The sequence below is a fragment of the Pristis pectinata genome, chromosome 1, assembly GCF_009764475.1.
Source record: "Pristis pectinata isolate sPriPec2 chromosome 1, sPriPec2.1.pri, whole genome shotgun sequence".
NCBI classification, from domain to species: domain Eukaryota; kingdom Metazoa; phylum Chordata; class Chondrichthyes; order Rhinopristiformes; family Pristidae; genus Pristis; species Pristis pectinata.
This window is the reverse complement of record NC_067405.1, coordinates 124370471-124397707: the sequence shown is the minus strand read 5'-3', so window position 1 is coordinate 124397707 and position 27237 is coordinate 124370471. Positions and strand designations below refer to the sequence as shown.

Below are 27237 nucleotides of genomic sequence, written 5' to 3'. Positions count from 1 at the left end.
TCCTATCCCTCTCCAAGGCTATGGTAAAGGTCAAGGAGTTATGGTCAGTATCTCTAAAATGTTCTCCCACCGAGAGATTTGAAACCTGATCAGGCTCATTGCTTAGTACCAGGTCCAGAATGACCTCTCCTCCAGGCGGCCTGTCCACGTACTGTGTCAGGAATCCTTCCTGAACACACCTAACAAACTCTGCTCCATCTATCCCCTTTGGCACTTCCTTAGTGTAATCAATATTAGGGAAGTTGGAATCACCCATGACAACAACCCTGACATTTTTTGCACCTCTCCAAAATCTGCCTCTCGATCTGCTCCTCAGTGTCTCTACTCCTATTGGGGGGTCTGTAGAATATTCCCAAGAGAGTGATCACTCACTTCCTGTTTCTGACTTCCACCCACACTGACTCACTAGATGTTCCCTCCAGGACGTCTTCCCTTTCTACATCTGTGACACTGTCCCTGATCAGCAAAGCCGCTCCCCCACTTCTTTTGCCTCCGTCCCTGTCCCTTTTGAAACATCTAAACCCCGGAATATCCAGCAGCCATTCCCACCCTTGCGACAGCCAGGTCTCTGTAATGGCCACCATGTCATCGTTCCATGTACTTACCCATGCTCTAAGTTCATCACCCTTATTCCTGATACTTCTCGCATGAAAGTAGACACACTTCATCCCATCCAACTGACTGCAATTTTGCCCTTTCAAATGCCTATCCTTCCTCAGTCTTTCTAAACTCTGTATCTACTTGTACACTAAATGCACCAACATCTGACCTATCACTCCGGTTCCCAACCCCCAGCCAAATTAGTTTAAGCCATCCCAACAGTAACAGCAAACCTGCCTGCAAGAATATTGGTCCCCCTCCAGTTCAGGTGTAACCCGTCCCTTTTGTATAGGTCGTACCTTCCCCAGAAGAAATCCCAATGATCAACAAATCTGAACCCCTGCACCAACTCCTCAGCCATGCATTCATCTGCCAAATCATCCTATTCTTGCCCTCACTGGTGCGTGGCACAGGCAGCAATCCAGAGATTACTACCCTTGAGGTCCTGCTTTTCAGCTTCCTACCTAGCTCCTTATATTCCCTCTTCAGGACCTCTCAACAGTATCCAAAGCGGTATACCTGTTATTGAGGGGAATGGCCACAGGGTACTCTGCACTACCTGTTTAATCTCTGTCCCCCTCCTGACAGTCACCCAGCTACCTGCCTCCTGCAGTTAAGGAGTGACTGCCTCCCTTAGCTTTTATCTATTAACCCCTTGTTGTCCTGTTGGAGCTGAAGGTCATCCAGCTGCAGCTCCAGTTCCTTAACACGGTCTGTAAGGAGCTGCAGCTGGATGCACCTTGTGCAGATGTAGTTATCAGGGAGACTGGATGTCTCCCAGAACTCCCACATCTCACAGGATGAACACACCACTGACCCTGGAGCCATTCTCGCTACTCTGGCCTGGCAGTAAAGGAAACAAAGCAAGAAAGAAACTTAGCAGAGATTACCTTCGCCTCTGCTTCTTCTCGCCAAAGCCTCAATCCCCCACTCTAACACTGGTCCACTGTCACAATGGCCGTTCCCAAAATGGTCACTCCGCTTATGCCTGCCTGCCTTTTATTTGCTGCTGTTAATCAGCAAATCAACTGGTAACAATTTGCAAATATGCCTCATTTATACTCTTGCAAGGTGAAACTCAAGCACACGCACAGAGACTCTCCTCTTTTCAAAGGTCCTGCTCCAACTCCTGATTCTGCAAGGTGAAAAGCAAGATTGTCAGACATAACCTGTAAACGGACATGTGTTGCTTGGGGTCATGTGAGTTCCTTTTGATCTTAAAGCATGAGAAGTTGAAGGAGAAATTGAGTGTGAGGAATACCACCACCTTGTCTTCCATCTGAACATGTTGTAGCCTTGCAGCTTCATTGTGGAATACTTCACGTTTAATCAATTCGCTTTCACTGCCAGCATCAGAACTGGCGCTTCTGCTGTAATTTGATATTAGTGTAATTTTTCAATTTGCATTAGTACAATTTGACCTGCTGTATGTGTCCCATAGCCTTCATGTTAGCAATATATTACACTTTTGTCTATGTTATCACCTACTAACAGCCCCATCAACTCATCCCCATGGCAACTCTGGCCTTGCCCTTTCACAGATAATTCCTTTGTCCAATCCTGCTACCTTCTCTGTAATTTAAAACTACTTTTTTTTAATCTCTTCCCAGTTTGGATCATCAACTGTTAACTGTTCTTTCCACATATACTGCCTGACCTGTTAAGTGTTTGTTTTTATTTTTGATTTCCAGTATCTGCAGTTTTATTTTCAAGAGATTTTTAACATATAATTGTTTTCCATCAACATCTTGGTTGGTGGAGGGTTGTTAACCACTGACTGGAGATTTAATTTGAATAGGCAAAAATAATTGTAGCTATAAAAGCAGCTCAGAGGCAGAGTATTCATTGGCAAATGACTCCTCACCTGACACCGTGAAAGCCGTTGCCACAATTTGTCTAATCCAGCTAAACTTGCTACATAATCCAGGATGAAAATAGAAAAATACTGCAATGCTGGAAATACTCAGCAGGTCATGACACATTCGTGGGAAGAGAAACAGTGCCAGTGTTTCAGGTTGAAGACCCTATGTCAGAACTAGAAAGGAAACAAAAGTTAAGCTGCAGGGAGGGTTGGGGGGGGGGGGGGAGTGGAGGGGTGGAGAGAGTTGTCTCTATCAGGATAAAACTGGATAACAGAAGAACAAGTAAGATGAGCTAGTATCATAGATGGGTGACTGATATAGATAGAAATAGTTATCTGAAACAGGCTACATCTGTGATATTGGCTCAACTTGTTTATTTTTTTTCTTACTGCTTTTTTTCTTTCTGGGAGTGGAGATCATGTCCAGACTGAACTGCCAGGCATGCTTCCTGCTCTCCATTTTGCAACTCCTACATTCTTTTGTCTATGTTCTCACTCTCTAACTGTTCCCATTCACTCATTGATCAGATAACCTTTTTTGCAGATTATCCCCATGGCCACCCCCCCACCCCCCAAAACCTCCCTGCAGCTTAACTAACCTCTTTAGTCCTTCCAGTTCTGACAAAGGGTCTTTGGCCTGGAACGTTGGCTCTGTTTCTCATCTAGGATGAATTGATTTGCACCCATTCCATAACCTTAAACATTTGCTGCTAGTACCAACAGTGTATTATGGCTGCAGTGTGTACAAGTCCTGTGTAGCACCTTGCCAAGCATTCATTGACTTATGAACATAGAAATTAGAAATGGGAGTAGGCTACTCAGCCCCTCAAGCCTTTGATGCCATTTAATAAGATCGTGGCTGATTTGATTTGGCTAAAGTAAGTAGATGTATATTCTTTGGAGTTTAGAATAATGAGGAGTGATTTTTTTTTTAATTTTGGAAATATTTAAGATCCTGAGGGGGCATGACTGGATGGATGCCAAGATATTTCCACTAGTGGGAGAATCTTGTGCAAAGGACATAGTTACAAGATTTTGGAACAGTTATTTAAAATTGAATTGCAAAGGAACTTCTTGCAGAGGGTGGTGAATACCAAATTTTCCACTTCAGAGGGATGTGGAAGCTATATCACTGGGGGGATTTGAAGAGGAAGTAGAAACCTTTTTGAAAGATTAGTGAATTAAGGGGTACGGGGAACTGGCACAGAAGAGATGAGGCTTGGGAAAGGTGGGGGCAGGCTTGAGGGGCTGAGTGACATACTATTTTATGTTTGTATGATTTCCGTTTACCTTCTATATCTTTTCACCCCCTTCATATACAAGTACCTATCTACCTCTGCTCTAAAAATATTCAAAGGTCCATTTTCCACTGGCCATTGAGGATTATTCTAGATGCTCAACATCCTCTGAGAAAGTCTTGCCTCTATTTTAAATGGGTGACCTTTTATTTTTAAACAGTGAACACAAATTGAAGATTTTTACACAAGTGGAAACATCTTCTCCACATCCAAGACCTTTCCAAATCTGGTGTTTCAATTAAGCCCCCTCTCCCTTGTTTCAACTCCAGCAGATATAAGCCTAGCATGTCCAGTGTTTCCTCATAAGACTACCTGACCATTATTAGTCTAGCATCTTCCAAACCTGTGACTTCTATTACCAGAATAGCAAAGGCGATCAGTGGATCGGATCACCATGTTCAAGTTCCACTCCAGGTCATACCATACTAAGTTGGAAATAGATTGTTGCTTTTTCGTTATTACAGGGTGAAAATCATAACTCCCTGACCTTGCATCAATTGTTGATTACATTGACCTGGATTTGGTATCAGTTCGTTGAGGTTATTCAGCATCATCTGCAAGGCCTAATGGGCAATAAATGTAGACCTTGCTGGTGATGCTCATTTTATGTGGGACGATGGGAACATTTTCCAGTTCTGTTGAAGACTATGCCAGAAATTTTTCCTCTTTTGAGGACTACAGTTAGAATATTTCTCCGTTTGATTCAATTTCTAGCAGCTGGACTGGACTGTGGTTTTTTTTCAATTTTCACAAGAAGTTGGTTGTATATGAAAGTTGGTACAATTTTCTCATTTTTAGAAGTGTTTTATTTTTATGGCTTTTGGGGTTATGGTTTTGTGATGTAATCTTTTTGAAACTATATCTGTTATCTAAGTGCCCGTGACTAAAAGATATCTTGTATCTTATCTAATAATAGTACATCAATGTCCAGTTCTCACCAGATGTGAATAATGGATTTCCTCCTTCAAAACCTTGTCTGGGAGTGCTTAAATTAAATTCCACAATGCTGCAATCAGTTGTATGTTATGTACCTCAAACTAAGTCGTATGGGATTCCCAAAAATGTATTTTGGTCACTTTGAAGTCATTTGAGAAAATGATCTTGAGACACTATTAGGCAAATTTTTATTTCATCTTTGAATTCGTAAGCATAAACATTTTTGATATGTTTACAACTTAACCTCTTTACAGCCATTCATCTTGTTTTATAAACTTTTACGACACATATATCTGCAGAATAAAGATAAACTTTCAATCATATACAGAAATTCTATCCAGCTTCTATTGATTCACTTTGTAACAATAAATCAACAATTAATTCAGCTTGACCTAATAAAGCAGCGATGAACATTTATTTGGTTTCTGAAACCCTACAATGCCTCAATTTTAAAATCCTTGTCCATCATGACCTAACTGCACCATCACCACTTCTCGACTACCTCAGCCCCAGAAGTTATCTAAGTCTTCCTGGTTCATTTATAGTCTCTTGCAAATTTCTGATTTTAATCACTCTCCATAACTGTTTTCATCTGCATTGATGTTTAGTCCTCAAACAACTTCTTCCCCCACCCCCTATCCTTTCAAAATTCTCTACGTGTCTCTCCTTAAGATGCATCTTAAAGCCTTGCCTTTTAGTTACCTGTATTAATATCTTTCTTGGTGGCACAATATCAGGTTTTTTTTTAATTTTATGGTGTTCTAATAAGCACCTGAGGATGTTTCAATAAATGTAAGTTCTTATTGATGAAAGAACTTCAAAAGCTATTGTAAACACTTGTCATTTTAAATGTGTTCTTCTTTACAGAGATGTAATAACTGCTTTACGTTAGAACATAAAATGTTCCTCAAGTTTTAATGGGTATTGAGCATTGAGGCTGAGAGTGAAAGACTAAGTTGGTTTTTGTTTTTACAATCTTACTAAAAGGAGTGCTTTATCATTGGTTATTATATTTCATTCATAAATATGAACTAAAGTGTGGCCAATTTGCCATGTTGACTATTGAGGTCATTCAGTGGCTTGGAAACTTTGGTCAACAGCTATATGTACAGCTGCTATACATTACGTCATCACTATACAGTTTCTGCATTGTGTGCTTTAAATGGGATAATATGCACTAGAAAGTATCTAATATGAGGAGAATCTTCTGGCTCCTTGAATCAAATGCTGCTTGTGTAGTATAGTTTTATCTCACTTGACACTTAATGTTTTCTGGTCTATCCAAGATAAGAGGTCCAATAATAGCACAGGAGATCTAAGTTGACAAGTAAATGTTGCTACCTGTTTGTGCAAGAAAAGCAATAGTCACATTGTACTCCTTCAAATGTTTCTATAGTTTTGCCATTCAAGGACAATCTATTTCATAAACATTTATTTTGCCAGAAACATTAGGTTAATTATAGTTAGATTAGATACCCTCTGTTATTTTCTATCCCTCCAGAGAAAGAGAACTATCATTGTCATTTCACCTTATGACTTGGAAGGAGTTAATTGACCTGTTGAGTCGATGCTAGCTGTTAGAGGATCCCATTCTCCAACTTGCTTTCCTGTCATACATGCCCATTAACATCCACCTACTCTAGCAGCGATTTACAATAGTCAATTAACTTAAACAGCACATTTTTTGGATGGGGGAGGAAGCTAGATCATCTGGGGAAGCCTGTGTGCTCATAGGCAGAACTTGCAAACTCCACACAGACAACGCTGGAGTTCAGAGTTGAACTCGGGTTGCTTGGGCAGCTGCACTCCTTGCAGAAGCACTATTCCATCCTAGGAGAGAGAATGCATATAATGTTGAGATTTAATTGGAGGACTATTTCTCTTGTAGCCTTGCCCTCTCTCAAAAACATTTTGCTTTTATTAATGGATGGCACAGTGGCACTGTAGATTGTGCAGCTGTCTCATAGCTCCAGTGATTTGGATTGATTTCTGATCTCCAGTGCTATCAGATTTAACTAGAATTGTAAAAATTTTGGCTGTTATTTGGTGATATGATTATTCATGGCAAACTGATTCTACAATAATCTGTACTTTTAAATATCAACCTGTGATCATCTCATTATATTCATTAATGTAGCAAGGTTAATTGATGCAAGTTTTTACTTGAGCTTATACAATCACATAATACACACACGTTTTTGCAAAATAAGCCTTTGCACAAGGCCTTAACCAAATATGAACTATTTGCTCAAGGCCTCTGAATAAACCATATCTCATTATGACGGTTTGGAGCAGCAGGATTGTTGTAACCAGCTACAATAAAGGTATCTTGTAGGAACAACTCGGGAGAGTCTAGATGATTTGCTAGATTGTTGATCTCTCGTAAAATAACTTCTTCATTAGTGGTGCCATTAAAAGATCTGCACAAGCAGAAAATTGAGTGATTAGTATTCACTTTTTTCTGGTAAATCTGCAGTATTTATTCTCTCTAATGAATTCTGAAGGTTTGAACTCTGCACATTTGCTTGAAGCCTAGAGTATGGCATATTGGTGGGATTAACTTGTGATGTCAACAAGATGTTGATTTTTGTCTTAAAATACAGCCACAATGTCAATATTTTGAAATCAGTTAGAGATGTATTGCTTTTTAAAATTACAGTTCCATTTCTCTTACCGTCTTCAAAAGAGGGAATGTCTAATCTTAAACTTTAATTGTATGATTTTTAATAATAAGGAGACATACGAAATGGAAGCAGGAGTCGGCCATACAATCAATTGTGCCTGCATTGCCATTCCGTAACATCAGAGCTGACCTTTTTACCTCAGTGCCACTTTCCTGTACTAATCTTTTATCTTGAGTATCTTAATTTTAAATGGTATTTACAAATGTACACCTATGTAATTATCAGTGCCATATAGGCCACAATATTCCAAAATAAGACACTGAAATATTATAATTATTTTTTGTTGTAGAGAAATACTTGCAAATTCATAGGGAAATTTATATAAGTTTGATCTCTTTCATATAAGACTCTTTCCTCGAGCCTTCCCTGCCACCTACAACTTTACCAAAAATTTGATGCCATTGTAACTTTGGAAATTGGTTTTGAGCCTGGTGTAAACCAGTAATAAATATTAGAAGCAAGTAATTCCAAAACTGATCTTTTAGGAGCCCTACTTTCCCATATCTGACAAATTGAATATCCACCTACTCTTGTCTTGAAATGTGCTAGTTATCCATTCTGTAACAATTCCCCATACTCCAGTTTATTCATTCATCTCTTGTATAACACTTTTGGGATTTTAGATAAATTAAATCTAATGCTGCTACATTATTTTCTTTTAAAATCCAGTGGAGTTGGTTGAATAAAGCTTTCTTTTAAAATCTGATGTGACTATTCATTATCAAATTCTACAGTTCTGGATATATTTTCACTTTCTTCTTTCACAAAATATTTTTTTTTCTTCCCACTGCTGGCTGACTGGTTTATAGTTTCTCAAGCACTTTCCACTCTCTTTGTAAATATAGGTATTCCTTTAGCAAATACCAGTCTTCCAGCACTATATCTGTTCTCTAAAATTATTAATTGTCCATTTTATTTTTTCTGAAGTTCCATTTTCAGATCTTTAATTTTTCCTCCAGTCTATCACCTACTTCAGTGATTCTCTTTTTTGAAAGAAAACACAACTTGTTCACACATGATAAAATACATGCCCTCACCCCCCCCCCCACCAAAATGCCTGATAATGTCACAGCAACTCCTTTTTAAGGAGCTGGGATTGACCTGGGAATTCCTGAGGACTGCTGGTGGCCCTACAGCTAGGGCAGGCAGTGTGCTGAGTATACTTTTATTTTGTTTTTTTTAAACCTAGTTAAACTACCTCTATTATTTAATGTATGTTGGACCTCCTTTTGATTTGACTCCTGTTGGCAAAGGGGTCCTAAAATTCGGGTTAGGATTCCTGCCTTGCTACTGCTACTATTTCATCATCACAATTGAGAACATAGTACTATTTGAAAGTGCACATGTTATGGTCACTATTAGCTGAATGTTTTCTCCATTTCTGTTTCTCTTGCCTATACTGGTTCACTCCCACATCTAGATCTGTAATAGGTAGTAAGTTTTTGAACTTTTTGCATGAGAAATGATCTCATGGAAACAACGTATAATATTCTTTTAGGGTTTGATGGGGAAAATGCAGGGATTGAAGTCCATTCAGGACAGAAATGAGAAAGAGACGAAAGACTGCAGATGCTGGAAAGCTGGAGTGACACACAAAATGCTGGAGGAACTCAGTGGGTCAGGTAGGTTCTATGGAGGGAAATGGACAGGCCTGCAGAAGGGTCTCAGCTCAATGTCGACTGTCCATTTCCCTCCATAGATGCTGTCTGACCTGCTGAATTCTTTCAGCATTTTGTGTGTTGCTCCAGAACTGAGTATTTTTTTTCATTGAGAGGACAGTGAATCCTCTGCTCTGGAGAACCACAGATGCTTAAGTCCCTGAGTATATTCAAGAGATATGAATACATTTTTGGATAAATAAGGGAATTGAGGGATATGGGGTTTAGTGGGAAAAGTGGCAAGCTATCAGCCATGATCACATTGAATGGCGAAGTAGGTGCTAAGGGCACATGGCCTCCTCCTGCTATTTTTTTTGTGTTCTTTAATTGGAGGGATTTTTTTTTTGCATGTTTTGTTTTTTGGAATATACCTGGGCTCTGGATATTGCTTTTATTGTGATCTAGATATTGCACTTGCCTTTGTGTTCTCAGTGTATAGCTCTTCCACTTCCTTTTGTGCGAAAACCCACTTTTTGATTGCTATTCCCGATTTTTTTTTTTCTTCTTTCTTTCCCCCTCCCCGACACTTATCTCTACAGTATGCCCGTTTTCAATTACACAATAATTTTATTTCACTTTCTTTTCATATACCTTTTTATAATGCTATTTCCCATCCATTTATGTACTCCCAAGTTTAATCTATCTTGTGCTTGCCTTTCCAGTTCCATCTATATTAAAGTTTTATTTTTCTTTTTTGCAGACCCTCCCCACCTTTGTCTTCAGAATTAAAGGTTTTCTCCATTGATATTTTCTGTATTACCCTTTTTTCTAGAAACTGTTTACATTGCAATTCAGATGATGCTTACCAACAAGCTTATTTAAGTGAATAGGTCCTTTGCCTATCTGCTAAACTCAATTGACTGAAATGTATGATCTTTTTAATGACTGATCCACAAGATAATTTTCTTTGAAGAAAATGATAATGCAACTAAATAAGAATTGATAAGTTTTCTGTGATATGCTACCCACAGAAATGTGCACTGTGTGGGAATATTTGTCCCCAGGCATGTATTTCTGTTTAGATCTTGTGTAAATGTCTTGACTTCTGGGTGCACTTTCCAAAATAGTATTATTACTGGAAATCATTCATTTTTTTTATGTGCATTCTTAACTGCATTATTACACCTTTTTAGGTCTTTTTTAAATGCTCGCTTAGCTACTTAAGTAATCTGTACTAATAGTAATATGCACTGGGCTTTTAAGTATAACCTTTTGTAAAGAACTTGCCTTGTGTAAATGACATGAGCAGGCCACTCTTCTATGGCAATATCAGTGTCGAAGGGCTGTGGAACCTGATCTTGGAATTGTGGTGGGAGGTAGTAAGCAATGGTTACTCCAGGCAGGAGTTCTAATCTGCTGTGGTTGGTGTGCACAATGGTGACAATAGGTAATGTCATTCCCAGGTAAAGTCCTGTTTTTAAACAAAAAAATAAGGTAGACCTGTAGTTTAGAGGAAATGTACAATGGATATCTTTTGGCAGAAGAATATCAGCTATGTCTTTTCTATCTATCAAAAGCAAAGGAATAATTCCTTTCTACTTAAAAATTCAACACATACTTAAAAGGACTGAAGAAGGATATTGCTAACAGTATACAAGTCCTTCAAAATACCTTCCAGAAATGTGCAAACTTTTAATTGAGATTGTTAATTTTCTCCTTGACTACATGGACAGTTGTAGTTAAGGGAACAAAATACTGGAAATATACTCAAAATAATCCTTAGATTTTTTACAATATCTCAGCTAAACCAAATGCACTAAGTATATTATATTTTCACTGCAGACAAAATTCACTAATTTATGCTAAGTACTTTCTTGATTAAGGAGATTTAAAACTAGTGCAGATTAGTCAAATATCCATTCCAAATACCAGTAGGCAAAGATATTATTGAAAATTAATTATCTCCCTGGCTTTTTGATTTGCTGCAAAGCATTTATTAGCTGGTGCGAATTATCTCTTCTGAGAATCACCTGATGAGTTTTGTTGACAAATGTATTTCATCAATTTCATAAATCCCATGCATATACTTTGTTCATAGCGAGGTTCATTCTGGGTTACACAAGCCCATTTGGCTTTTTCATACTGACGTTTTTCATACAGTGGCTCATCAGCCTGTCAAGAAAAAATAGAAGGTGAATGTATTTTTCTGTTATCCAAAGTAATTTTTGTTTGACCAAATACTGAGAGATGTGAAAATGGTTGGCATTTTGTGTTTTTGTTAAGTTTTCAATATTAACCCAATGCACCAATGACACGGGTAGAATAAAAAGATCCCCTAGTAGCCACCGGACATTGAGGAACAGATATGCAGGCAGATTAGGGAAAGGTGTAAAAACAGCAGGGCGATTGTAGTGGGTGACTTCAACTTCTGCAATATAGACGCTGACCTCCTTTAGTGCAAGAGGATTACATGGGGCAGAATTTGATAGGTGCATCCAGGAGTTCTCTTAAATCAACATGTAGATAGTCCAACAAGAGGAGGGGCTGTACTGGACGTGGTGTTGAGTAGTGAGCCTGGCCAAGTGACTGATCTTTCAGTGGGAGAACATTTAGGGAACAGTGACCATAACTCAAGTTTTAAGATAGCTATAGATAGGGATAAATATAGACTTTGCAGGAGAGTAGTAAATTGGAGCAAGGCAAGTTATGAGAGTATTAGGCAGGAACTAGGGAGAGTTAATTGGGAACAGCTGTTTTTGGGCAAGTCCACATCTGACATGTGGAGGGTGTTTAAAGACCAACTACACTGAGTACAGGACAAGAATGTTCCAGTAAGAAGGAAGGACAAGGATGGCAAGGTAAGGGAAGCTTGGATGATGATGAGAGGTGAATTTAGTCAAGAATGAAAAGGAAGCATATATAAGGTTTAGAAAGCTAAAATTAAACAGAGCCCTTGGGGATTATTAAAGAAGCCAGAAAAGAACTGAAGAGAATTAGGAGAGCCAGGAGGGTCATGTAAAGTCCTTGCAAGTAGGATTAAAGAGAATCCCAAGGCATTCCATACACGCATCAAGAGCAAGAGGATAACTAAGAGGTGGTTGGATCACCTGAGGATAAAGGAGAAAACATGTGCTTGGAGGCAGAGGATGTGGGAGAGGTCCTAAATGTGTACTTTGCATCAGTATTTAGTATGGAGAAGGATGGGGAGATCAGTGTGAAGCATGCTAATATGCTAGGGCATTTTGAAATAAAGAAGGTAGTGTTGGGTCTCTTTTTAAAAAAAACATTAAGGTGGATAAGTCCCAGGGCCTGATGGGATATACCCCAGGTTATTGAGACAGGCAAGAGATGAGATTACTGAGCCCTTGATCAATATCTTCGCGTCTTCTCTAGACACAGGCGAGGTCCAGGAGGACTGGCGAGCAGCTAATATTGTTCCATTATTCAAGAAGGGAAATGGGGATAATCCTGGAAACTATAGATCGGTGAGTCTCACGTCAGTGGTAGGGAAGTTACTGCAGAGGATCCTTGGGGATAGGATTTAAGAGTATTTAGAAAACCATGGCCTAATTAGGGACAGTCAGCATGGCTTTGTGTGGGGTAACCTGATTGAGTCTTTTGAAGAGGTGATGAAGGTGGAGCTGTGGATGTTGTCTGCATGGATTTTAGTAAGGCTTTAGACAAGGTCCGTCATGGGAGGCTTGTCCAGAGGATTAAGGTGCCTGGGATCCACTGTGAATTGGCCATTTTGGATTCAGAATTGGCTTGCCCATTGAAGACAGAGTCTCAACAACCACTACCCTAAGTTTGCAGATAATACAAAGATTGGTGTTGTGGATAGTGTAGAAGACTGGCAAAGGATACAGTGGGATATAGATTGGCTGCAGATATGGGCAGAGAAATGGCAGATGGAGTTTAACTTGGCCAAATGTGAAGTGTTGCACTTTGGGAAATCAGATGTAATTGCAAGACCTTTTAAAAGTGTTGATGTGCAGAGGGATCATGGGGTCCAAGTCCACAGCTCCCTGAAAGTGGCTGCACAGGTTGATAGGATAGTATAGAAGGTATATGGCATGCTTGCCTATATTAGTCAAGGAATTGAGGGAAAGAGTCAGGAAGTTAGGCTGCATCTGGAGTACTGCATTCAGTTGTGGTCACCATATTACAGGAAGGATGTAGAGGCTTTGGAGAGAGTGCAGAAGAGGTTTACCAGGATGCTGCTTGGATTAGAGGGCATGTGCTACAAGCATAGGTTGGACAAACTTGTGTTTTTTGTTTCGCTGGAGTGGCGGAGGCTGAGGGGAGATCTGATAGAGGTTTATACAATTATGTGAGGCAATGATAGACAGCTCGTATCTTTTGCCCAGGATTGAAATGTCTAACAAAATATCTTTATTAGTCGCATGTACATCGAAACACACAGTGAAATGCATCTTTTGCCTCCAGTGTTCTGGGGGCAGCCCACAAGTGTCGCCGCGCTTCTGGCGCCGACATAGCATGCCCACAACTTTCTAACTTCCACGTCTTTGGAACGTGGGAGGAAACCGGAGCACCTGGAGGAAACCCACACAGTCACGGGGAGAATGTACAAACTCCTTATGGACAGTGACCAGAATTGAACCTGGGTCACTGGTGCTGTGATAGCATTATGCTAACCACTACGCTACCGTGCTACCAGAGGGCAAGCATTTGAGGTGAGAGGGGCCAAGTTCAAAGGAGACGTGTGGGGATAATTTTTTTTTACACAGTGGTGGGTGCCTAGAATGCACTGATGGGGTGGTGTGGAGGCAAGTATGACGGAGGCATTCAAGAGGCTCTTAGATAGGCACATGAATGTGCAGGAAATGGAGGGATATGGACATTGTGTAGGCAGAAGGGATTAGGTTAGTTGGACATTTGATTACAACATTGTGGGCTGAAGGGCCTGTTTCTGTGCTGTATAGTCCTATGTTCTCGCCTATAATTGAGACCCCCCCAAAAAAAAGAACAAAAGTATGTTGAAGCTTGTTTTCTGTTTCTCGTTTATCTGATTATATAGACTCCCTAGGTTCTTGCTAAATCATTTTAACTTTAGTGCATTTTGCAGTCATTGTACCATCAGCAAATGTAAAAAGTTGCCCTGTTTTGAAGGCTGTAATTATGGATACACTTTCATTTTTTTCCTTGAAGTCATTTAAAATGATATATAACATTCCAGATAAAATTGTAAATTCCATTTAGCATTTATAATAGATGGATATGTTCATGCAGTGTGGAGTTTCAAGTAATTATTTTCAGATTAGTATCATTGATGTAAATTCTTTTTTAGTTTATGGAAGAACTAAATGCTTGACCTCTTGGGTATATCCAACAATCACATCTCACACTATATCAAATGAAGCATTTAATTTTTTTCTTTTTTTTTATATTGCCTTTTGTAGGACTTGTCAAATATGATTTTAAAAAAAGTATCTGTTTTGAGAGAGAACAGTATTTTATTTTGCTTTGTTTCACCATCACCCAAGTGTTTTGACACACCACTTGAATGTGATTGTGAATGGATGCTCAGGCTGCAGTGTGATTGGTTGCATCTGTCTAAAATGAATGGATTAAATCCTTTAGGATTTGAGGACATAAATCTGGGTTGACCCTTGCTGTAGTATTGTGAGGTTGCTTGTAGTACCATCCTCTGAATGAACTGCTATTTTTAAACATTGTTTAACATTCATTTGAGCTATGCAATTATTTAAACAATACCAGGAATAACTTTAATTCAGTGCTTGAAATATGCTTTGAGGTGTTTAAAGAAGTGTAGTTTCATAAGAATTAGGTGCAGGCCATTTGGGTCTCTTGTGTCTGCTCTGCCATTCATCAAGATCACAGCCATTCTTCTACTAGAATTCACTTTTCCTGCACTATTGCCAAAGATTCCTTTAATTACCAGAAATCTATTGATCCTGGTTTTGAATGAACTCAATAATTGAACACTTCTAACCCTCTAGGATGAGAATTCCAAATATTCATCATCCTCTGAGTGAAGAAATTTTCCAAATCAGTCTTAAAATGGCTTTCTCTTAATTCTGAGACTGTCACGCTCCTGTATCCATCTTGTTGACCCATATTTGTAAGTATATCTTTTTTTAGGCAAGGAGACCAAAACTGCACAATACTGTAGTTGTCTTGCCAAGACCCTATATGTTTGCAGTAAGACATCTTTACTCCTGTACTCAAGTAAACATCAATATTTCATTTGTCTTCCTAACTGCCTGCCTCAACTTTCAGTGACTTGTGCACATGGACACCTCATGCCTTTTGAACAAATATTTCCCATAGGCGGTAGTAGGAGTTGTTACCAGCAAGTGAACTGTGATAGATGTTTGTCTGAGTGCAGTCAGGGTGGAATGACTGGAGGAGCTGATCTACTAATCAGTGAGAAAACTCAGCAGTTTAATAGAGTGCACACTAATGAGAGAAAGCTCTGGATTCGTTACGCTTGGTCTTACCTGAAGGAGACTTTGGAGAAGGCACTGGCTTTTTCTATGGGTGATCTCTGCATTGTTTCCTGGTGAAGATATTAGAGTACTATACCTGAGAGCAGAGTGTGGGAGAATTTGCATAGTTGGATTTTCGTAAGTCAGGTCTCCCATAACCCAGGGACCTCCTGTATATATTTTCTTGCTAATCTTGTATGTTTTTTTGTATGTGCTAATCCCACTGACATGCCTTTTTAATGTAGTTTCCCATTCAATCACAGCCAACGTGTTTTTTTTCCCCACCCCCCACCCCGTACCTTTTTACAGTTTTGTCTAGAGTCAAGGCCCTAATTTCAAATTGCTTTCAATTCTATTATATGATGGTTAGTCTTCCCTAAAAGGCCCTATTAACTTACCTGTTCTTAAATTTCACAATGCTAGATTTGAAATAGCTTTTCCCTAATTAGTTCCTTAACATTTATTATTCCAGAAAACCATCTCTTATACATTCCATGAATTTGTCCTCAACCTTTTTTCTGCTAATTTGGCTTATTCTGTCTATTTGTAGATTAAAATCCATATTAACCCTCTTGTATGCAGCTCCAATCTACTGACTTATGCCATGCTCAAAATAAAATATGATTTGGTGGCCTTTAAATAATTCCTGTCAATGTTTTCTGCCATTTGATGTTTCTCAAATTCACCCAAGCTGATCCTAATTCTACATAATGATCTGTTAAGTAAAGGTCATTTCTCATATTGTACTTATCCCTTATTAATAGCATCACTTGCCTCCTTTTCCTCTTTGCCTGTCCTTCCTAAATGTCAAATACCCTTGGCTCCCAGCTCTGGTCACCCTGCAGCCAGTTTCACTAATGGTCATTAGATTATATCTAATTACTTCTATCTGTGCCCTTAATTGATCTACCTTGCAGCAAAAGCTATATGTATTTTGACATTCTACCCTTTTTACTGTTTTCCATACTTTGACCCCTATTTGCTGCTTGAGTTTGGACCCTCTGCCTCTTTGTTTCCCTTATTCTTGTCTTCTAATTCTTGCTTTCTCTCCTTCCTTTAATCTACATACAGACTGGGCAAATCAAATGTGTTATAATATGAAAGACAAATTCATGGAGTATATACAAGCTGGTTATCTAGTTCATTATGTTGAGAAGCCACGTTTGGGGGGGGGGGGGGGGGGGGGGAGAAAGCTGCTTTAGATTTAGTTCTGTGAAATCAACCTGAATTAATAATCACAATGTAATGGTGCCTTTAGGGAAGAGTGACCACTGAGATGCAGCATAAATCAGTCCTGTCTTTTGCCTTTTGACAAGTGACTTGATTTCTTTCATAATCATTAGAAAGAAGTTGTACCTTAAGTCTCTTAGGTGGTTCTGGTATCTAGTTGGTCACTTTAATTTTGAGATTAACTGTAGCATGGAATTCTGATTTGCTTCCTCCATGAGTTGTTATTGTCCCTCTCCCTTCAAGTATTGAATTTGGATTTGAAATTTTAAACTATCCCACATAGCATTGTTGCAGCGGAGGATAACAGGATGGAAGGTTGACTGTAAAAATGAGTAATCAGTTGGAATATGCTCTGGCTTGAAACAAAGTTCTTTCTTATCTGTTAAAATGAATCTTCATTGTTACTTGTTACCTTTGTTTTATGACCCAATGATGTAAATGGGACTGCCTGCCTCTCTTGAGATTGGTTATTTCTTGTCATCTGTTGGATTGGTTCTTCCATGTCTAAGATACAAAAGTAAATATTAATTTCAACAATTTTTACCCTGACTGAATATAAACAGGCCAGGATAAAAGTACTGTAGGAGTGTGATGTGAAATGCATCATTTATAAGATAATAATATTAAGTTGTCTCAAACTAGTGTCTTTTAAGTGACTTCTGTAAGTTTGTTTTCGCCCCGGCACAGCACCACCCCCCCCCCCCCCCCACCCCCAGGTTGGAATTTTTAAGCTGTCTCTTATCGATTGGTTTACAACATAAAATTATGCAGACTACTAAATTGTATTAACTTTATTGAGAGTAGTTATGTCTATCATACATTGCCACATTAATAATAGATGAGGTATTTGCTTGATTCAGTCAGAGAAATGAGATGCTCTGCTTTCCAAGTATCTCATAATTGTTCAAACATCTCATAACTTCTTTGCTCAAGAATAGAAGGTTTCTCCCCAATCTGGCAACAATTTTTATATTTGTGGTCTCACAAATGGAAACATTTTCTCTGTTTATCTTATCAAACTTCTTCATAATTTTAAAGATTTCCAGCAATCATTAGCTAATATTATGTGTAATGTTTTTACAGCTAAGTTAGCAATTAGAATTCTATGCTAACGTAACACAGATTTTCATGAAAAGATGAATCTGGTCCAGGTACTTGGGTCTGACTACTGTATCTTGTGGTGAAGAAAATTTTCACTAATGGCAAAATGGATAAAATGTAAAGTAGAAATGGAAGGAGCTGCACCTCAGACAGAGTCAAAAACACACATCTGGGATATTAGAGAATGAGGGGAACAGGAGCATATAGGATTGAAACCAATTAGAAAGGAGAGAAACAGGAGGAATTAAAGGTAATGGTTGGAGTTGGTTAGCAATAATTATGATAAGTTAGAGGAAATGGTACCCAAAATAACTCTTGATCAAAACCCCTCATAATTTGACTGAGCCCACTGAAACTCCTTTTTCTCTTATCTGATGAGGACAATAATAGCTTCTGTGATAGGCATATTCCGGTTGTTGATTATTTTACGAGTAGCAGTTCCTGATGTTTAATTTTAAACTATTTAATAAAAGTCATAGCTACCATTTTTAGAAGGGATCTAATGTTTTGATTCCATTAGCGGTAAGGCTATTTTAAAACAGAGCTGATAAGTATCTCCAGAAGCTTAAAATCTCCATATGCTAAGAATTCCAGAGATTCACATCCTCTGTGAGAAGAAATTCCTATGCACCTTGGTTTTAAATGACTGGCCCTCTAGCTTATTATGGCCCCTTGTTTGTGATTCTCAACATCTCCACATCTTCCCTGTCAAGACCCCTTAGGATCTTGTATGTTTGAATAAGGTCACCCCTCATTTTTCTAAACTCCAAGGAATACAAGCCCAAAATATTTAGCCTTTCTTGGTAGGACAACCCTCTTATTCTCAGGAATTGGCCTGTTGTACTGCTTCCGATGTTAATGTTTTTGTAAGGTAAGGGGACCAAAACTGTCTGCAATATTCCAAGTGAGGCCTTGCCAACACCCTGTACAATTGCAACCAAATCTCCCTGTTCTTAACCTCCAACTCCTTTACGATTAAGGTCAAAATGCTGTTTGCCTTCTTAACTACTTGTTGGATCTGCCTGCTAGCTTTTTGTGATTTCATGCAATCGAACACCTGGATCCCACTATACTTAACACATCACTTAGATATTCTACCATTTGATTTCTCTGACCAAAATGTATGACCGCATACTTCCCCACATTAAACTCCATTTGCCAGGCTTTTGCCCACACACTCAATCTATCTATATTCCATTGCAGAATCACAGTATACTTATCAGAATATGCCCTTCCACCTATTTTTCTTTCATTGGTAAATTTGGAAACTTTACAAAACTGTTCCTTCCTCCACGTCATTAATGTAAATGAACAATTGTGGGTCAAGAAATAACTATTTCCATTTCAATTAGACCCTTACCCCCAAAATCAAGAAAATTATCACTTTAAAATCTCATCTACGAAAATTGAATCATATTAGTGAATTCAGTGTAAAATAAAAGCAATCTCAAACTTCAATTTTCTCTGCTGCTCTACAAGTTACCTCCTTCCAGTCTGAAAAGTATCCATTTATTCTCTCTCTTCTGATTCAGCCAGTTGTCAATCTATTCTAACACACTTCCTCTGATACCATGGGCTTTTAATTTGTGTATCAACCTCCTATGTGGTACACTGTCAAATACCTTTTGGAAACCTAAATACATTAACATCCACAGGCACCCCTCTATCAACTCTCCATGTTACATCCTCAAAGAATGTGAATAAATTTGTAAAACATGATTTGCCCTTTCATAAAACCATATGTTTAATTATACTTTGCTTTCCTAAATGATTAGCTATTTCCTCTTTGACTATTGAATCTAGCATCTTGCCAATAATACCTGTTAAACCAACTGGCCTTCAGTTCCCTGCCATCTGCCTTGCTTTTGTTTTGAATAAGGGAGTATCACTGGCTGTTTTCCAGTCTTCTGGTACCTACCTGGAATTTAGCTTTATTTCTAAAAATAAGTTGGATATTTTTTTTGTTTCAAACGCTATCGCTTTGTGTTGTATGGATGCCACACTTCATTCTCCCGTGTTTCTCACCAAATCGTTTCATTTTTGTACTGAGTGACAATCAAATACAGTTCATGAAAACGGTGGAGGGTTCATAACCATGAAGCACTAAGATGGAAAATAGGTACCACTGATGTAAGACTGACGACAAGGGGAAACAATGGAAGAAATCGACGTTTAACACTGCTTTTATTTAACACAATTCATTTACTAACGTGATTCTATTTTCATAGACTAGAGATTTTAAAATGGCAATTTTCCTGATTTGGGGGTAGGGTCTAATGAACTGAAAACGGTTATTTTCTCCCAGTTTAAAAAAAGTTTCCAATCGTAGTAAACTAGTTTTTGAGAAAGGGGTCAAGGGGGGCATGTGCCACAGTAGCTATTTATTACAACCTTGTTTTAGGTATCCATAGGCATCCCTCTATCAATTCTCCATGTTACATCCTCAAAGAATTTGAGCAAATTTGTAAAACATGATTTGCCCTTTCATAAAACCATATGTTTAATTATACTCGGCTTTCCTAAATGATTAGCTATTTCCTCTTTTGACTATTGAATCTAGCATCTTGCCATGGAAAGTTGATAGATGACAAATTAATGTTGATTATATGAACCAGTACGGAAATGTTTCGTGATTAACAACCACTATGGCGAGAGAAAGGGAGGAACGCTTCTAAATAACTCTACTCCATTGCGAACCACACGCGGATATCCGAACGTCTCCTAACACAATATATCCTACCTCTTGGCACATCCACTTGGTGACAACGGCCGACGTCTTGCCAGTACGCGAAGAGATCACCGTCATCTTGCTCGTTTTCCTCATCCTCGTTGTTGTGGTTAACCATCTCCGAGTCCATATCATCAGACACAGAGTCCAGATCCTCCAAGGTGATCAGAAACCGACGGGACCGCTCGCCTCTTTCAGCGGTACGACCCTGTCCCTCCATCCGTGAAGTCCGAAACTTCTTATAATAGACAAATTTAAGCGGTCAAAATAGTACCGTAAAGTTATGTGTTTGTTTAAGAGCACGTGAACGCAGGAACCATTGCACTTTCCCGAAAATAAAATTAATTTGGATTACAGCCCACTCTATTTGGTATTAAAATCGGGCAGAATATTTTACTAGTAGCTTTGTTGGCTACTTACCCTCGGAGTGAAGCGCTGTCTACTCCGACGAGTTTGTCATGAGCCGGAGCTGCTTGTGGCGAATCGCTTCACAGGGGGAGGGACTAAAATGAGAAACTCGAGTATTGCGCTGAGAAACTCGAGTATTGCGCTGAGAAACAGTGTCGAAGAAGGGGAGGAACTATGTACGCTGGAGAAATGTAACTGGGCGAAAGGTTCTGGTCAGATAGCAATCACAAAACATTTCCGAATGAATAAACCGAATGCCAAACTGGTTTTCTTCCTTCAGGCTGCGCTAATTCGGTCACCTGAAGGGTTTTCAGTTTGCACTACTGGACCAAAGATTGGCTTTGTATCAGAAACGTAGTGATACTAGCCAAAATATGGGTTTAAGCTGGCAAAGGAAAATTATCTTGATTGCTATTCGCCCTTTGACTTGGGACACTATTCTAAATTTACTTTTCAGAAGTCCAAGTTCAAATCTTATATTTCAAATTTAACTTTGTTGTATTATGCAATATCTTGTATACCTCGCATTAAGTCGTGGCTTGGTTGCTTTTTCAAACCCGAAGGTCTGGTTTCTTTCATATACCCTCAAATCCTATGGTAATGCTTGTGGTGATCTAGCTGAATGTCACTTGTACGTGCCTTGGTAACAAATTAGATTCTGTGCCTAAAGGTGTGGTTGGATTATGTAAGACTTTATTATAGATATTGCATTCTTAATGTAGAAAAACATCCCAAGGCAGGTTGCAGAAGTTTCATTATCCATCTACCAAAGAAATGAAAACATTTGAGATTATTCAAAGCTTGCTGAAAGAGGTGTTAAGGTTTAGGGAAGAAATTCCTAGAGTTTTGGGATCTAGACCATTAAACACATGGTCTCAAAAGAGGTGGTTAAAAGAGTAGGGGAATACCTGAAACCAGAGCTGGAAAACCAGTGTTCTCAGGGCTGGAGAAGGTTAGAGTAGAGATGGGCAAAACTGAAGAGCTTTGGACATAATATTCCACCTCTTTAAGTCAAGTTGTTGATGTACAGGGAGCAGGTGTAGATCAGTGAGTACAAAAGTGATGGGTTACTGAAGTAGCAAAGTTTTGGATGAGGTCCAGTTTATAGATGGTTGATCAATGGAAGCTGCAAAGAGGTTTTTATTTCTGAAGTTGACCAGCACAGCAGTGGGACATGGGGGTGGAGGGTGTGGCCTGGTGGCAGAGAGACACACATGAATCTCAGTCTGTAGAATATAGATTCTTTGCTTGATTTGGGATTCAATAGGAATCTGAACTTTTGAACAACCTTCAACCTGAAGTATTAGCTAAGGAGGAATAAAGAATCAGTGGCAAAAGAATGGAGTTTGTCATGGTGGCAAAAAAAAATGTCCTTTGTCAAATTAGGTTTGGTGGTGGGGATGAAATGAGATTTGTTTGACAACTGAATGGAATGTCTCTGTTTGAGGCAACAATACTCATGGGGGGGGGAGTGCATTAAAATAAAAGTTTGAAGGTTTTCTTTGAATTAATGGAAGATCCTGCAGTAACAGAAACAATGCAGAAGAAACGTGATTAAAGCCAAGGAAAATTTGTTTTTATAACATTTCATTCAAGTGGGGGAAAGATGCCCAGATCAAGTAAGATTACATCATTGTTTGTGAGGGACATGTTTTATGCAGTAGGTGAAATGAGTTCCTGTGAAGGAGAAGGGTGCAGTGCTGAGTTGAATAGCTTCTTGAGTTTTAGTTGTAAAAGAGATGGGTTTTAATCACTAAGGAGAAAACCTTTTAGAGGTATCAGGACATGAACTGGATATTAATGCATTTGCTTAGTGGGGATTGACGATCAGAATTGGATTAATTATCATGGACTTGGGTGACGTGAAATTTGTTGTTTTGCAGCAGCAATAGTGCAAAAACATGAAATCACTATAAATTACAAAATAAATAGTGCAAAGAAAAGAATAACGAGGTGGTTCATAAATTGTTCAGAAACCTGATGGTGGAGGGGAAGAAGCTGTTCCTGAGTCACTGAGTGTGAATCTTCAAGCTCCTGTACCTCCTCCCCGATGATAGGAACGAGAAAAGGGCATGTCCTGGAAGGTGAGGGTCCTTAGTGATGGATGCTGCCTTCTTGAGGCACAGCCTCTTGAAGATGTCCTCGATGGTGGGGAAAGTTGTGTCCATAGTGGAACTGGCTGAGTCTACACCCTCTGCAGCCTCCTGCGATCCTGTGCATTGGAACCTCTATACCAGGCTGTGATGCAACCGGTCAGAATGCTCTCCACTGTACATCTATAGAAATTTGCAAGAGTCTTTCGTGACATATCGCATCTCCTCAAACTCCTAATGATTGGTGTGATTCAGGGGAGGTGTGAATTTTTAATATTTAATTAAGTTCTGCCACAGCTAAAGTTTTCATCTATGTTTAGCTGTCCACTTTTCCTTTGGGATTGTGAGAATATTTTAAATTACTCCAGATCCAGGTTTTCCATCCATCTTCTTTCTGAATGCCAATCGTTTAATATGTAGGTCAGTACAATGGATTAAAACTAGCCCGTGATGAAAGATTTGTCTACAGCTTTGTGGCAAATGTATCCCTGGCTTTAAGTATGTCAAAGATTATTAATGAAATTGCTAAATACGTTTTATAGTAACCAGTACTTTAATTTCAAGTAGCAGGGAGTTCTTTTTCCCTTTAATTTACTACTGGAATAAGCCTAGCAGTTTATACTGTGGAACATTAAATGGGCAAATAATCTCAGGCATGCTTCCAGAATTCATTTTGACTTCTTGGGATTAAATACTTCTGAAAACTGTTGTTTAAAATGTGTATTTTTGTCTGTGATCAGTGTAATTAAGGAAGTAGCTATGGAAAAGTAACGTGCATGGTATACACTGATCTGTTAATTTAGATTGCATTGGATATGATGAATAATCTAGCTCCATTCAGTATTTTGAATTTCTGGCCTTTTTATTTACCTCCCAGGTTTACATGTAGTCCCAGCAACAATTCTACTCTGGATCACTGAGGCAATCTGGATTATGGAATTAACAGAGTACCATGATGACTGTGACATGGATCTGCATTGTCAGGTCATCATAGCCTTAATTCTGGTTGCCTATGCTGAGGGTCATCTAAACCTTTATTTCATTCCTTTCCAAATTGTTTCTCAAGGGGAGGATATCTCCTGGTTTGTCACTTACCAATTGACATTTATAGATTTTGAGGCTGGTCAAGCAGACAGTAGTTACTAGACCCTCTTCCCAAGTGGTTTGGTACCTTGTTCGACCTTGTAACTGCATTATCATTATATTCTTATCACAATATTGGACACCCTCCTGTAAGCTTGGTTTGAATTGTAGCGTGGGAGGTGGAATGAGATTGCCAGTCTGGTTGTTTTAGAGTCTTTCAGAGAATGTGAATAGTTTTAGGGCATAAAACGCTTCTCATTTTGTGAGCCATAAATGCATGTGAATGAAAATTAGTAAAAACATCAGATGTTCACCAAATAGATCAGAAGATTTTGGAACAAAAAGATTGTTTAAGTTGCACTTTAAATGTTTGTGACAAGAAAGTAATATCATTGAAGAATGATGAAGAAGGACTGGTTGCTTTCTATCCCAAGGTGGTTGAGAACATTGTAGAAGCCCTAACTATGTTTTATCAGTTCTCTAACCTTAAACTGTTCAGTTTAGATTTTAGATTGGAAAAATTCATGTCACCCTGCTATTTCAGGAAAGTGAGAAAGGAAAATTGGGGAATTATAGACCAGTTAGCCTATCATAGGGGAATTGCTGGAGTCTATAAATGAGGAATGTAACACTTCTGGAACATTTTCAGATGATATAGATAAGCCAGAATGGATTTGTAAAGGTTGGTAATTCCAAACAGACCTGATTTTAAATATTTTGAGATATAAAGAAGTGGATTTTGGAATATTGATTATGGAAACCAGAAACCATTTCATAAAGCCCCTTATTAGAGTAAAAATTGAAACTCTCAGAATTAACGGCAGTTTTTTGACTGAGTTGTATGCAATACAGTTGGGATGTTGGGCAGGTGTTCACAGTGAATAAATAGTAGGGTTCTGTAAGATTCTCTGTCAAGGCCTCATCTATTCTGTGCTTTCTATAAAGATAGGCTAGAAAGCCATGCATTCAGCTTTGCCAATAACACAAATAAGGTAGCAATGGAAGTATTAAATTCTAAAGATATGAAAAGCAATTTTATTTCATTGTAAGCAGATGTGAGGTAATTCATTTTGGATCAGCAGAGTACTTCATAAATATTGAAAGGCTAATAACAGTGGAGATACAAAATAACTTGAGTTTGGAATCATAAATGTGTCATGTAAGGTCTGGAAGATGTTGTGCTGACCTTTGCATCTTGAGGATCAGATAACAGGAGTTATATTATTCACTTGGTATGGCACAGAACAATGCCGTTTCAGCTATTATTGTCTACCAGCAATCCTATTGGTTCCTCATTCTCCCTTTTGTTTGTTTCTTCAATATTCCTCCTGCAATTTTTTTCTCTCTTAAATGCCCATCAACTCTTCCTTGATTCTTTTGCCACCAACCTATAAGCAGAGGTTATATGCAGTAGCCAATTAACTTAACGGCTTTATCTTTGGTATGTAGGGGGAACTGTTGCACCATCTGAGGCTATGTGCGATGGGCATTAAATGTTGGCTTTGTCAGCATTGCCCACATCCTGTAGGGGTTCAGATGAACGGTTATCAGCTTGAAGTGTCAACTCATTTTCTGTTTCCATTGATGCCACCTGTCCTGATGAATATACCCAGCATTTTCTGTTTATAGTCCACACGTTGCGTATGAATTTTAAAACTATCTAACTTCAAGAAAATCTATAATTCTCAGAGGAAGAAATAGAAGGGAGCAACAAACAAAATGCTGGAGGAATTCAGTGGGCCAGGCAGCATCAGTGGAGGGAAATAGGCAGTTGACATTTTGGGTCAAGACCCTTCATGTGGCATCACCTAGTATTTTGTTTATTGCTCCAGATTCCGGCATCTGCAGTTTCTTGTGTCTCCAGAAATGGAAGGGACTTGCCATCTGATATTGGGGCATTGAGGGCTAATTTTAATGAAATCTTGTAAATATGAATTCTCTTACAAATTGTGACTAGGTTATATTATCCTTTGCTGTTGTAATTTAGTGTAAGCATTTAGACTCTAAGTCCTTTTTACATGTAGTGGCAGCAACATTGCATTGATTTTGAAGAGAATCTGGAAGTAAAAATTGGTATTTATAAATCTTTTTTTTAAAAGAAATCCATCTGAATAACTAATGCTCTTTAGGAGATAACCCAGTCTGTCCTGTACAACTTGAGTCCCACACTATGACTCCTACCCTGCCTTCTGAAATGACTGAGCAAATCCATTCAGTTAAATGTGACTACCAGTACCATCAACTCCAGAACAATTGGGGATGTACCATAAATGCTAGCTTTTCTGTTGAAGCACTCATCCTAAAAACAAATTTCAGCTGTGGAAAACATTGACTTAGGCTTGTAAAATGATTTGGACAGGTCAGTGAAAAAGAATAATGGGATGTTTTCTGTTCTCGCTTGATAACAGCACAAAAGGAGGGAAAAGCAGCAGCTCAAAATACGATGCAAAATTGGTTTCTAATTTTGCAGATGGTTATCTATATGTTATTTATCATGTCTTACAACCTTCTGCCACTAACAGCATCTCGACCTGCTATTGCATTCCATTTTGTGCTCTTAATAGACACTTGTACTCACAACTTGTGGGTTCCAAAAGGCTCTGTCTAATAAAGTGCTTTTGAAATGTAGTTATTCTTGTAATGTAGGAAATTTTGTAGGCAGTTTGCACACAGAGAAACTTCCCAAAAGAACAATGAGATAATGACAAGTTCAGTTTTTTGTTATGCAAAAATATTAGTTAGGACATCTTGGGTAGCTACCCTGCTCTTTGATATCATCCTATGGGATACCTTGTGTCCACTTGAGAATAGATATATTCTCAGTTTAAAATCTTATCCAATGGATGACATTTCTAATACCAAATTTGCATGTCACTTTTCTGCTGAGATACAATCCTAGATTTTTGTGCCTTTCCCCTGGACTGCCTATTCTCTGATAATACTTTTCTCCTCCCAACTATCTCTGGTAATACACAAGGGGGTTAACTCCAAACACAATCTGTAATTAAACAGGGTGAACCAGGTATAAACTGGACTCGACACGTGCTTCTGATGTGTCAATCCATTTCTAGCTAAATGCAGTTCTTTTTTCATATTCTGGTACCTAAAATAAAATTTTTTTTCTACAAATATAAAAGGCAGATTTCT

The 27237-nt window shown here is 38.6% G+C and overlaps 2 protein-coding genes across 3 annotated transcripts in view; one reads left to right on the top strand and one right to left on the bottom strand.

The window, feature by feature from the left end:
• The window catches only part of LOC127581901 (Fanconi anemia group M protein homolog), a 129947-nt gene that overhangs the window by 24670 nt on the left and 78040 nt on the right, over window positions 1-27237 (top strand).
• On the bottom strand, window positions 4873-21044 carry soul3 (heme-binding protein soul3). 2 transcript variants are annotated; one of them, XM_052037013.1, is made up of 6 exons: window positions 20927-21044; window positions 20519-20744; window positions 17090-17181; window positions 11008-11149; window positions 10265-10448; window positions 4873-7115 (listed from the first exon to the last, which is right to left on the bottom strand). In XM_052037013.1, exons 2-6 carry the CDS (start codon window positions 20724-20726, stop codon window positions 6944-6946), a joined length of 798 nt encoding a protein of 265 aa, XP_051892973.1. In that variant the 5' UTR covers window positions 20727-20744; window positions 20927-21044; the 3' UTR covers window positions 4873-6943. The 2 variants fall into 2 exon arrangements, with proteins under 2 accessions (XP_051892973.1, XP_051893057.1); XM_052037097.1 differs by having other exon boundaries at window positions 20519-20741; window positions 20927-20992.

What these genes read in the sequence shown, in the direction of transcription:
- soul3 (XM_052037013.1), bottom strand. Translation starts at nt 20,726, where the DNA reads ATGGAGGGACAGGGTCGTACCGCTGAAAGAGGCGAGCGGTCCCGTCGG. An exon ending in CCAAGTGGATGTGCCAAGAG is followed by an intron (nt 17,182 to 20,518) that starts GTAGGATATATT and finishes TTTGTATCTTAG; the next exon opens with ACATGGAAGAACCAATCCAA. An exon ending in CATTGGGTCATAAAACAAAG is followed by an intron (nt 11,150 to 17,089) that starts GTAACAAGTAAC and finishes TTTTCTTGACAG; the next exon opens with GCTGATGAGCCACTGTATGA.